This window comes from Danio rerio, chromosome 21, assembly GCF_052040795.2.
Source record: "Danio rerio strain M-AB ecotype USA chromosome 21, GRCz13ab, whole genome shotgun sequence".
Lineage (NCBI taxonomy): Eukaryota > Metazoa > Chordata > Actinopteri > Cypriniformes > Danionidae > Danio > Danio rerio.
Window position 1 is genome coordinate 137501 of NC_141041.1, and position 12500 is coordinate 150000.

General features: G+C 48.2%; 1 protein-coding gene across 4 annotated transcripts in view; it reads left to right on the forward strand.

Moving 5' to 3' along the window:
* Positions 1-10808, forward strand: part of jak2a (Janus kinase 2a) — a 17702-nt gene extending 6894 nt beyond the window's left edge. For 3 of the 4 annotated variants that reach the window (XM_087299138.1, XM_087299140.1, XM_087299139.1), the window contains 20 exons: positions 821-966; positions 1034-1322; positions 1487-1606; positions 1756-1913; positions 2260-2371; positions 2465-2651; positions 2807-2928; positions 3027-3161; positions 3402-3489; positions 3587-3714; positions 3790-3928; positions 4113-4264; positions 4361-4511; positions 4609-4742; positions 5968-6157; positions 6243-6367; positions 6927-7099; positions 8304-8421; positions 8491-8604; positions 9862-10808. In XM_087299138.1, coding sequence (XP_087155264.1) covers positions 821-966; positions 1034-1322; positions 1487-1606; positions 1756-1913; positions 2260-2371; positions 2465-2651; positions 2807-2928; positions 3027-3161; positions 3402-3489; positions 3587-3714; positions 3790-3928; positions 4113-4264; positions 4361-4511; positions 4609-4742; positions 5968-6157; positions 6243-6367; positions 6927-7099; positions 8304-8421; positions 8491-8604; positions 9862-9969 — 2889 coding nt within the window. In that variant the 3' untranslated portion in view covers positions 9970-10808. 4 annotated transcript variants of the gene reach the window in all.
* Positions 10809-12500: the final 1692 nt, after the last annotated feature.

The window sequence follows — 12500 nt, forward strand, 5'->3', positions numbered from 1 at the left end:
ACAGACCCTCTGGACACAGTGCAGGACTCCTGTCTGTCAATCACTACTCTGAGGAGGAGGGGCTACAGCAGCTGATGCTCCACTGAGGGGGAGGAGCTACACTAGCTAATGCTGGACTCAGGAGGAGGAGCTACAGCAGCTGATGCTCCACTGAGGAGGAGGAGCTACACTAGCTAATGCTGGACTCAGGAGGAGGAGCTACAGCAGACTGATCATCAGCTACTGTGCTCTAACACTACACCTTCAGCTTCACTGTCCAACCCCTGCATATTATTCAGAATAAAGCTCTAATAAATAAGAGAAAAGCTATAATTAAATGTGTTATTATTGTAGAAATGGGGTTGTAGACTGCTTTATGTGAGAGTGAAATGAGAATGGCATTTACATGATGAGGTGAAGGGAAATCTGGCACATCTGTGAACTAAAGAAAGTTACTCTGTGCCTCTGTAAACATTACTCAAACAAGGTGAAGTTACTGAGGTAAACATGAATAAATCTCTATATCATTTACAATAATAAACACTCACAGCGCAGTTCATCAGCAATATTCCAGCATCATCTCCAACTGCTGCAGTTTCTCTTGACTTCAGTTTTGATTTGCTGTGTGTGTTTTATTTGTGGGATTCATAAATCTAATTATGCATTATTAAAGTTATTTCAAAGTTCAGTCTGTCTTCAGTGAAACTGAATATCAATATCAGGGCAACAGCTGAAATAAAGTCTTCGTCTTTATAATTCTGATATAATATTATATTTCCAGCACTGGAAATGTGTAGAGTCAGATCTGTAATGTGTGTGTGTGTGTGTGTGTGTGTGTCAGTGGCGGTCAGACTTCCTGAGCGGAGCGGTCAGTGTCCCCGTCAGTCTGGAGTTTCAGGAGGAGTGTTTGGGTTTGGCGGTTCTGGACATCATGCGATTGGCTAAAGAGAAGGGCAAGTCACCTGTCGACATCTACAACCACAGCAGGTGAGAATGACCCTGACCTCTGACCCCAGCACCGCTCATGACCCCTGACCCCTGTGTTCCTCCGCAGTTATAAGTCGTTCCTGCCGAAGAACATGCGGGAGCACATCCAGAACCAGCACTTGGTGACCCGCAAGAGGATCCGCTTCCGCTTCCGCCGCTTCCTCCAGCAGTTCGGCTCCTGTAAAGCCGCGCCGCGAGAGCTGAAGCTCAAATACGTGGTGAGCCTGGAGACGCTGCAGCCGGCCTTCTACAGCGAGCACTTCCGGGTCAGCGAGGCGTCCGCAGGAAGTGTCACCATCGTGGTGAGCGGAGACCGCGGCATCCAGTGGTGTCGGGCGGCGGCGCCGGAGCCAGAGGTCAGACTGAGATCCCTGTCCTCCATTAGTGTGATGAGCAGATATGATGTAGGAGAGTCTGCAGGGCAGTCAGTCAGGATGAAGCGTGTGTGTGTGTGTGTGTGTGTGTGTGTGTGTGTGTGTGTGTGTGTGTGTGTGTGTGTGTGTGTGTGTGCGCTCATCAGGATCTGCAGGTGTACTGTGACTTCTCAGACGTCATTGACATCAGCATCAAGCAGGGGACCAAAGACGGGTCGGTGGAGAACAGGATCGTCACTATAAACCGACAGGACAGCCAGACACTGGTGAGACCCCCCCCCCCCCCCCACTGTCTGTCTATCCCTCCATTCATCATCCCTCTCCATATCTCCACCTCTCCATCCGTCTCCACCTCTCAGTGTGTGTGTGTGTGTGTGTGTGTGTGTGTGTGTGTGTGTGTGTGTGTGTCCTGCAGGAGCTGGAGTTCCAGTCTCTGAGTGAGGCTCTGTCGTTCGTGTCTCTGATCGACGGCTACTACAGACTGACCACAGACGCCCATCATTACCTGTGTAAGGAGGTGGCGCCCCCTAGACTACTGGAGGCCATTCAGATCAACTGCCATGGGCCTTTGTCGTGAGTTTACACACACACACACACACACACACACACACACACTTTTTTAATGGTTTTCTATGGCAGTGAGTGTGTTTATGTGTCGTTTATGCGGCCGGACGCAGTGAGTTTAACCGCCTGCTGCACCTTGTGTTGATGGAGCGCTCCGTGCGCCTGCAGCCGGACACAACTCAACTCTGTGCTGAAAACACACACACACACACACACACACACACACGTCACACGCTCCAGCACAGAGATGACGATGATGATAGTGTCTGCCTAACAGTGTGTCCACCCGTTATTGAGGACATCACACACACACACACACACACACACACACACTCAGACTGGGCTGTTCCTGCAGGACGGAGTTCGCCGTCAGCCGTCTGCGGCGCTGTGAGGGTCAGCCGGGTGTCTACATCCTGCGCTGCAGCCCTAAAGACTACGACAGGTACTTCCTGTCCTTCATGGTGGAGGTGAGTGTGTGTTCTGCAGCTCAGTGAACAGCTCAGTGTGTGTGTGTGTGTTACTGACGGTCTGTGTGTGTGTGTGTGTGTGTGTGTGTGCAGGCGGAGGGCCAGCTGGAGCTGAAGCACTGTCTGGTGTTGCGCTCTCTCTCCGGGGAGTTTGTGCTGAGCGGCGCGCGCTGCAGCTTCAGCAGTCTGAGTGAGCTACTGGCACGCTACCAGAAGGAGGCGCTGCGCTCCGACACACACGTCTTCCAGCTGCGCCGCTGCTGCCCGCCGCGCAGCAAAGGTAGGAGACCAGTGTGTGTGTGTGTGTGTGTGTGTGTGTGTGTGTGTGTGTGGTACTTCAGATAAGGCGAATCTGCTGGTATGGAGCACTCATCAGGGCTCTGAGGTGTGTGTGTGTGTGTGTGTGTGTGTGTGTGTGTGTGTGGTGTCCCTCAGATAAGTCGAATCTGCTGGTGTGCCGCACTCATCAAGGCTCTGAGGTGTGTGCGCCGTCCTCTGAGCACCGGCTGGTCAACCAGATGATCTTCCACAAGATCCACAGAGAAGACCTGCAGACGGTGAGTCTCTGACCCTCTGATGACCCTGCTGACTCTCTGATGACCCCGCTCACCCTCTGTGTGTGTGTGTGTGTGTGTGTGTGTGTGTGTGTGTGCAGACAGAGGGTCTGGGTCAGGGCACCTTCACACAGGTCTTCCGTGGCATCCGGCGAGAGGTTGGAGATTATGGAGAAGTGCACAAGATGGAGGTGGTGATGAAGATTCTGGACAAGAGTCACCGCAACTACACTGAGGTACAGTGAACACACACACACACACACACACACACACAGTTTACAGTGGAGAATACAGCGAGAAAACAATCAGAATACACTGGAGATTAAAGTAGGGAATAGTGAATACAGCAAGTAATAGTGGAGAATACAGTGAGGTACAATAGAGAATGTGTGTGTGTGTGTGTGTGTGTGTGTGTGTGTGTGTGTGTGTGTGTGTGTGTGTGTGTGTTGATGGTTATTGTTTTCTCTCTCCGTCAGTCGTTCTTCGAGTCGGCCAGTATGATGAGCCAGCTCTCCCATAAACACCTGCTGCTGAACTACGGCATCTGTGTGTGCGCGGATGAACGTGAGTAACACACACACACACACACACACACACACACACACACACACACACACACAAGCAACACAAGTTCACAGAGGGCCATGTATGTGTGTTTCAGACATCATGGTGCAGGAGTACGTGCGCTTCGGCTCTCTGGACACGTACCTGAAGAGAAACCGCAACACCATCAACATCACCTGGAAGCTGGAGGTGGCTAAGCAGCTAGCATGGGCGCTACATCACCTGGTGAGCAGCAAACGATGATGACCAGTGTGTGTGTGTGTGTGTGTGGTGTAATCAGCGCGTGTTTGTGTCCCGTAGGAGGAGAAAAGTCTGACCCATGGGAACGTCTGCGCCAGGAATGTTCTGGTGACCCGTGAGGAGGACCGTAAAACAGGGACACCACCCTTCATCAAGCTGAGCGACCCGGGCATCAGCATCACCGTCCAGCCCAGAGAGAGTCAGTGTCTGTGAGAGAGAGAGTGTGTGTGTGCGTGTGTGTGTGTGTGTGTGTGTGTGTGAATGAGTGAGTGTGTGTCTAATGCTGTGTGTGTGTGTGTGTGTGTGTGTGTGTGCGTGTGTGTGTGCGTGTGTGTGTGTGTGCGTGCGTGCGTGCGTGCGTGCGTGCGTGTGTGTGTGTGCAGTTCTGCTGGAGCGTATCCCCTGGGTTCCTCCAGAGTGTGTGAAGGACAGCAGGAATCTCAGTCTGGCTGCAGATAAGTGGAGCTTCGGCACCACACTGTGGGAGATCTACTGCGGAGGAGAACAGCCGCTCGCTGCGTACGACACGGCCAAGGTGAAGCGCACACACACACACACACACGCATGCTCTTAACACGTCTCTGTGTGTTTGGTGGAGTTCATATGTATGTGTGTGTGTGTGTGTGTGCAGAAGCTGCTGTTCTATGAGGATAAGCACCAGCTGCCGGCCCCTAAGTGGACCGAGTTGGCCAGTGTGATCAACAGCTGTATGGACTATGAGCCGCTGCACCGGCCGTCCTTCAGGGCGCTGATCCGAGACCTCAACAGCCTCTACACTCCAGGTCTGACACGCCGCGGTGAGCTAATGCTAGTGTGTGGAGCAGTGCGTGACGTCTGTGTGTGTGTGTGTGTGTGTGTGTGTGTGTGTGTGTGTCTCAGACTATGAGCTGCTGGTGGAGAGCAACACTGTTCCCAGCAGGCATCGGGGCCCAGGCCTCGCCGGAGCCTTCGAGAGTCAGGAGCCCACACAGTTCCAGGCGCGACACCTGATATTCCTGCAGCTGCTGGGGAAGGTGAGCCTTCATCATCATCATCATCATCAGTACTGTGATTATAATAGGATGAAGGTGATACTCTGATGAAGAGTGGAGCAGGGACACAGACCTCTGATGATGTTACTGTGAGTGCAGTCGTGATGGAGCTGGACAGAGCAGAGGTCCGGCCTGTGCAGTGTTCCTGTTAGAGCAGCAGTACTGCAGTGCTTCAGCAGTTGGTGTTTCTGACGGTTCTGTCCTGCGATCATCCTGTAAAGCTGTTTCTCTGGAGGCTGGCAATAAACATCAGAGAGCTGATCATACACAACCCAGACTGCTGATCCACCAGGGGGCGCCGCTTGCTCTTCACTGCGGGTCTGTTCTGTGGTTTTGTTATGTTCAGGCATGAAAACAGTTATAATTAACTATAATAACAGCAGGATTCCCTTCCTCTCCATCACAGACAGCATCACCCCTATACAGTCCTCTAATACAGTATAGCGGTGCGTGACTGTCAGACACACTCCATAGAGATAAACAGACTCCCGAGCAGATTCTGCACACACCATGGGTTTTGGGTGTGTTTGAACAGACATATACACATAACAACAACAACAACATCTAAACATGTCGATCTTGGTGGATTTTCTTTTAAACGCAGCAGTTTTTGTCCTGAATGAGCATAACCAGTTGTGAAATCAGTGGAACATGTTCAGACGTGAGCATTTGTTTAGAGGAACACATTATTCCCCTCGCTGCTCTATAATCAGACTGACTGAGCTCGACACTGAAGAAAAGCTTGATGAGATCTGATAACTGGACGTCATTTCTTTATAATAGCTATTGAATGTTGATAAGCTGAACTTTAATTTATTAGCTTTTATTGATTAAATCCCGTGTACAGAATAATTGAGCGTATAACTGACCATTTCAGCTGCTTATTAACAGTGAACCCGCTGCAGGTCTTTATGGGGGGTTGGGGTGGAGTGGTGTATTAGCATCCCCATGTTGACATGACAATCACATGTGCTGCTGATATGACGAACACCCACTGTACACCGGAGGAAACTCAGGGAATGGTGATGTGATGACGTTAATCAAACCGTCTGCTATATTAGTGTGAATCAGGAGCATTCGGGAAGCAGCTGCTTCATCACATCAGTGTCTTCCTCAGACTGAGGGAATCGCTCCATCGCTGATGTCCATGTTAACACCGTCACCGTGCTGATGGGTTGATTCAGCTCATGTGCTCCTCTGTCTGCAGGGTAATTTCGGCAGTGTGGAGAAGTGCCGCTATGACCCGCTGCAGGATAACACCGGTGAGGTCGTGGCGGTGAAGAAGCTGCAGCACAGCACGGCGGAGCACCTGCGCGACTTCGAGCGCGAGATCGAGATCCTGCGGTCGCTGCAGCACGAGAACATCGTGCGCTATAAGGGCGTGTGTTACAGCGCAGGTGAGTGTGTGTGTGTGTGTTCTGACCGACCGCAGCACATGTCCACAGTGGCGCACACACCTCACCGCTCTCCCTCTGTCTGCAGGACGCAACAACCTGCGGCTGGTGATGGAGTTCCTCCCGTTCGGCAGCCTGCGAGACTACCTGAGCAAGAACAGGGAACGCTTCGACCACAGCAAACTGCTGCTGTACGCCTCGCAGATCTGCAAGGTGCTCTCACACACACACACACACACACACACACACCTGGAGAACACCCTGCCTCAGTGCAGGGCGATATACTCAACTTTCAGTTCATCATGTCACTCGCCTGAGAGATCACCAATATATGAAACTACGACACTCACTCATTCATCCTCCTTCAGCTTAGTCCCTTTATTAATCAGGGGTCGCCACAGCGGAATGAACCGCCAACTATTCCAGCCAATGTTTTACACAGCAGATGCCCTTCCAGCTGCAATCCAGTACTGGGAAACACTACACACTGCGGGCAGTGTAGTTGATCAGTTCCCCTATAGCGCATGTGTTTGGACTGTGGGGGAAACCGGAGCACCCGGAGGAAACCCACACCAACACGGGGAGAACATGCAAACTCCACACAGAAACACCAACTGACCCAGCCGAGACTCAAACCAGCGACCCGAGTGCTGTGAGGCCACTGAGCAACAATTCTAATTCTTGTCTAGTCTAATTCTTAATTTACATGCGGCACAACCCTACCCTGCGCAGTGTGTAACGTGTGTGTGTGTGTGTGTGTGTGTGTGTTCAGGGCATGGACTATCTGGCAGAGAAGCGTTACGTACATCGGGATCTGGCCACGCGCAACATCCTGGTGGAGAGCGAGTTTCGGGTGAAGATCGGAGACTTCGGCCTGACTAAAGTTCTCCCTCAGGATAAGGAGTATTACACGGTGCGAGAGCCCGGAGAAAGCCCCATATTCTGGTGAGGACATTCACACACGCGCCCGGCTGAAGCGGAGACATGAAAGATCACAAATTCTGAGTGCACTCGGCCAAGCGCAGGAATTTCTTCAATTAAGGCTCGTACACACCGTTTTGGTTTGAGTTTATCGTCGGTGTTTTACCAGAGGTTTTTCCGTATACAAACCTAAAGGCTTTTCACTGGCGTCAAGCTGAAGAGGATGCAAAATCACTCCTTGGTGTTAGACGGCGCTACACAACTTTAAGCATTTAAAACCTGCTTATAGCACAGAAGAGGAGGAGGAGGAGGAGAGGAAGTTCACACGCTTGTTATTGGAGTTTCATGGATGGGTGAAGCAGCAGCTCCAGCTCTAGCGATGAGGAAATGATTATCGTTCAGCAGTGTTATCAGCAGCTGCACGCTCATATCGCCTCTGGGCATCTTCTTCAGTGTGCGCTCGCATTGACAGTTTTGCGCTTGAGCGCCTCCAAGTGCCGTTTACTGTAACTTCAGCAGCTCCGTGCACGTGAACAGAAGTGCCGATCTGATTGGTGGAGAAGGTTTTGAAGCAGCGCGTCAAATAAAAAAACCAGCGTGAGGCGTTTCTTTTTAAATGACGCTTTAGCGCCTGCTGTTTTGCGCGTTGGTGTGCACGATCACATTGACGCCTTTTATTTAGTCAGGAGGCGTTAAACGTTGACGGAATACGCAAGCAAAAAACGTCTTGGTGTGCATCGGCCTTTATTTATAGTTTAAATATCAATAAATAATAGTAATATTGTTAGACTCTTTACATTCAGCTACATGGAAAATCCCCACAAGGCACTAAAATAGCCAGCTTTTATAGACAGTAAAGTTTTATTGGCAGTGAGCGAGTCGATCATCAGTTTAGCAGTGTTGGGAGCGCTATTGCTAACAGCAGGAGGGACTACACCACGTGAAAACGTCCTTTCAGCACATTATTTGAGCTGATCATGGCTTTCTGCGTTTGCTTTTCCGGTGAGCAGGTGTGGTTCCTGCATAGACGAGTACACTCGTGCGTAATATCCAGATAGCTGAATGTTGAGTGTTGTCATCTGTAACTGCAGCTGGTCTGCTGTAATCAGCACTCAGTGTTTGCATGCTGCATTAGAATGAATGGGTGTCATAGCGCAGCGCTCTCCGCGTGCAGTGTGAAAGCGGTGTATGCTCAGTCACTGCGTGTTCTTGTCTGTTTGTGATGAAGGTATGCGCCGGAGTCTCTGACCGAGAGTAAGTTCAGCGTGGCGTCAGACGTCTGGAGTTTCGGAGTCGTCCTCTATGAACTGTTCACCTACAGTGAGAAGAGCTGCAGTCCTCCAGCGGTGAGTGTCGCGCCGTCTCGTCTGTACGCTCAGTGATGATCAATTCTCCTGATGCTGTGCTGTGTTCAGGTGTTCATGGAGCAGATGGGTGAGGATAAACAGGGTCAGATGATCGTCTATCACCTGATCGACCTGCTGAAGCGGAACTACCGGCTGCCGGCTCCAGACGGGTGTCCAGCAGAGGTACAGACCCGCCACTAGCTAATAACTGAGCTTTAAAAACAGACAAGATCCCGAAGCACAAAAACACCCAGATCACGACTAAAGCGAGTCAAGGGATCGGGCCGTTTCAAGCCTGAATCTGCATCTGATTCACCATGTTGGAAACACACCAATCACACAACGCCTAGTGGACACACAGTGCAACTGCGCTGCGGCTGTCCTGAGTTTAAATCCTAATAATGTTCGTTATTCATGACTGAAATAACACGTATTAGCTCATTTAGATGTGGGATTAAGGCGGTAATGCTCTGTTTAAGAAAGCGAACCACCAATAAAACAAGAAGACGACGTCAGACTGACGCTACAACACACAATACAATTCAAAACCCAAATCTTAAATGACTGTCGTTCCCTCAGCCTGGATTTAAACTGAACATGTCGGTCAGGAACAGCAGTCACTCCCCCAAATCATGAGTATTCGATTAAACAGCATGGGTTATGGTTCCTCAGTTCACCTAAATGTTTCTGTTAAAGTGGTTTCAGAGCAATACCTAAAAATGACCACTAGGCGGCTTTCAAAGCCAACATTTGCTTCAACTGTTTGTTTTTCACGAAGCCTCGCTCTGCTGCTATGGTCAGCTGTCCATGCACGAGGATAAAGCAGATATAAACAGATAAATAAATCAAAAATAAAGAGAACAAACGCTTGCGGTAATATCTGAATTAGTTGTGCTCTTCAAGTTGTCCTGGGTATTTTCTGAGCTTTAAAGTATATTTATAGTGCAATGCTAATTTACCCTAGCCCTTACCAGCACGATTAATCAGCACGATTTCTTCTTCATTCAGTGATATTAAACTATGTCTGCTCACAAATAAAATAGTGATTTTAAGCACTCGACTGCTGCTCTGAGGTGAACTCAGAGTTAAAGTACATCAGTGTTTGTAAACAGCCTCAACATCACACTACTGCAATAATGATAATAAATCAGTGCTCAGATCAGTTATTATAGCTTTTATTGTTGTTATAATAACACAATTCTGTTATTGTGGGCTGAATATTTACCAGTATATCGCAAATGATCAAACATCGTCCACCGCTAATTCATATCACAGAAAACTAAATATTGCAATGTCTGATTTCCCAATCTCGTGCGGCCCTAATTTGACACATGAACAACATGACCTGTCAAGGAAAACACAATGTAAAGTGTGTGTGTGTGTGTGTGTGTGTGTGTGTGTGTGTGTGTGTGTGTGTGTGTGTGTGTGTGTGTGCTTCAGATCCATGCGCTGATGAAGCAGTGCTGGGCCCCGGAGCCGGCCGATCGCCCCCTGTTCAGAGACCTCGCTCGCACAGTCGAGGAGATCCAGGACAGCCAGAGCGGCTGACGGAGGACACGCCAGAGACACGCATGTGCACACGCTTACATATCAAAACCCACATGTAATCTGAGCGAGGAGGACTTATTCAGCGACTGCATGAGGATCTGTCTGTGTGGGAAACGACTAGGAATGATAAACAGCAGTAAACAACAATCCACTCCAGCTACAGACATGTGTTTATATTATAATTAACATTAATGATGAGAGAACACCCGCACACAACATGAAGAGGAGCTTTACAGCGATATATCAATCAGTGGAGGTGAATGAGCTCAAAGCGCCGCTCTCATGAGGATAATGAGGTCAGCACAGACGCAGAGGGCACTGGCTTACTGCTAAAGCTGGAAAATGAGCAAACATCAGAGGGTTTTCTGTCTAATATATATATATATATATATATATATATAGAGAGAGAGAGAGAGAGAGATGGTGTATTACATATTTGTATTTTTTTCTTAATAATTTCACAAAGTTTGAGTCAGGTGGAGCTGAACTGTGGATGATCAGAGATGTGAGACTGAAGCGTTCTGCTGTAAACAGTGTTCAATTAACCTCACATCAGCACCTGCTGAACATCTCCATCATAGATGCCTTCACTCTCATCATTTCTGCTGTGTTTATTTGTGTTCAAGCCTGTTTTATAAAGAGATTTTACAGATTTTAATCGCTCGCTCTCCTCTGGATCTGCTGCTTTACTGGATTTCCCCTCTGCTGCTGTGAATGATTGTGTTGGTGTTATCTGATGCTGGATCTTTACTGCAAAGAAGACAAAGTGATGTCTGAGTTTCTTTAAGATCAAGTGTATAAAGCCATTGTGCATTTAATAAAAGTGTTTATATTTTGGTGAGTGTGTTTGTGTGTGTGTTGATGTTTGTGCTGTTCACACAGGTGAGGATGTCCTGGAATATTGACAGAAAGCTCTGTTCATTCACACATCCTCTCCTCAACACCGGTCAGTTCTGACATCTTAACCAGTAATGAGCTCTAGACAGCACTCTTGTATTGTACATGTAGATCAGTCTTTCTCCTAATGCTTTCGCTTTTATTTAAAGCTTTGGCATTCATTCAGCTGCTTTTGTCCCAGAGACTGACCAAATAACTACAACAATCCGCTAATGCTAACGCTACCGTCTGACGAAAACAGCTTCGTTTACACATCTGACACTCAAATGCTGATGGATATCGAGAACAACATCGATGGAGAGAGATGGAGGAACACTTTGGCATGTGGAGGTGTATATTTGAGTGTGTTCTGCAGCTTCTGAGATACTTTTTAAAGGAAAGACCCCCGGTGTTGGACACTCAGACCTGACTCGCAGGAGCGCTCCTGCACATGCACGAGCTGGCGGGTAAACTCAGCGGTTTATCAGCATTTTATCGATCATTTCTTCCACAGTTGCCACTAAGAGGGAGCATAGAAACTTTATCTGACTAACAAGCAGAAGCTAAATGTGTCTGGAGAAGGATTTAAAGCGTTTTTTTTTTTCATAATTAGCGCGGACATCAGTGTGCTCTGTGTGTGAACGCGCGCGCTCACCGGTAACTGTCCGCCCGCGCGCAGTGGCTGCTGCCTAATGAAAACAGCGCCATTCAGGTGTTTGGTGTGAACACGCTGTCGGTTTTAAAGAAGTTTATAGTGTTTACCTGCTTTCTCTCTGTATTAAAAATTATATTTAAGGCAGCAGCAATCAATGTAGTTGAACATATCAAGAATAAACAGGATGAAGCTCGGCGGCGGGATTGTGTTTAAAGGATTAACGTTACCTAAACGGCCACTGCACGGCGGCAGGTGACCTCCGGTGTCTTACCTGCAGATGGTCCAAATGTGAAACTTCAGACCTTAATTTGCCTTCAGATGCAGAAACATTCAAAACTTAGTCTCTCAGCCGCCACGCCGAAAACACGCCGATATTTACGTATTTGCTAATTTGAATATTCTAATTCCAATGACTCGACGTCAATCATGTGACGTAAGGAGTTATCTGATGCTCATAAACTGTTTTCGACAACTTAAAAAAAGGTAAAATTTGTCTAAATGTTGAGGTGGAATAAATAAATGTGTTTTAGAAATGCGGCGCAGTGATCGAGTGTGAACTGAACCGAATCTCAGTTCGACTCTTCACACTGACTCTTGAACAGGTTCACACCGGTTTACACGGTTGTTGCTCGATTGGACACGGTTGCGTAGAATTATTTATATTATTTATTACATTTCCCATGAGTTGTATTTTATTAACGTCTACCTAAACCCAACCCTCAATATAAAACAGTATTTTACTGAGTATTATTTATGTTAATTAATAAATTACCTAGATTTACCCAGGAAATCTCATCCCTCTCAGTCCTGTACACATATTCAATATTGTTGTACAGTGTCATAAAAATGCTGATGCGTATCTGATCTAGACTTGACCGGTTTACACCATTCACCAAGTCGCAAAGGCTGAACACACCGAGACTCAGCGGAGGAATCTGTAATATAGACAGCAGCAGCAGCAGCACACCTCCACCTGTCAGTCTCAACACTACACTACATC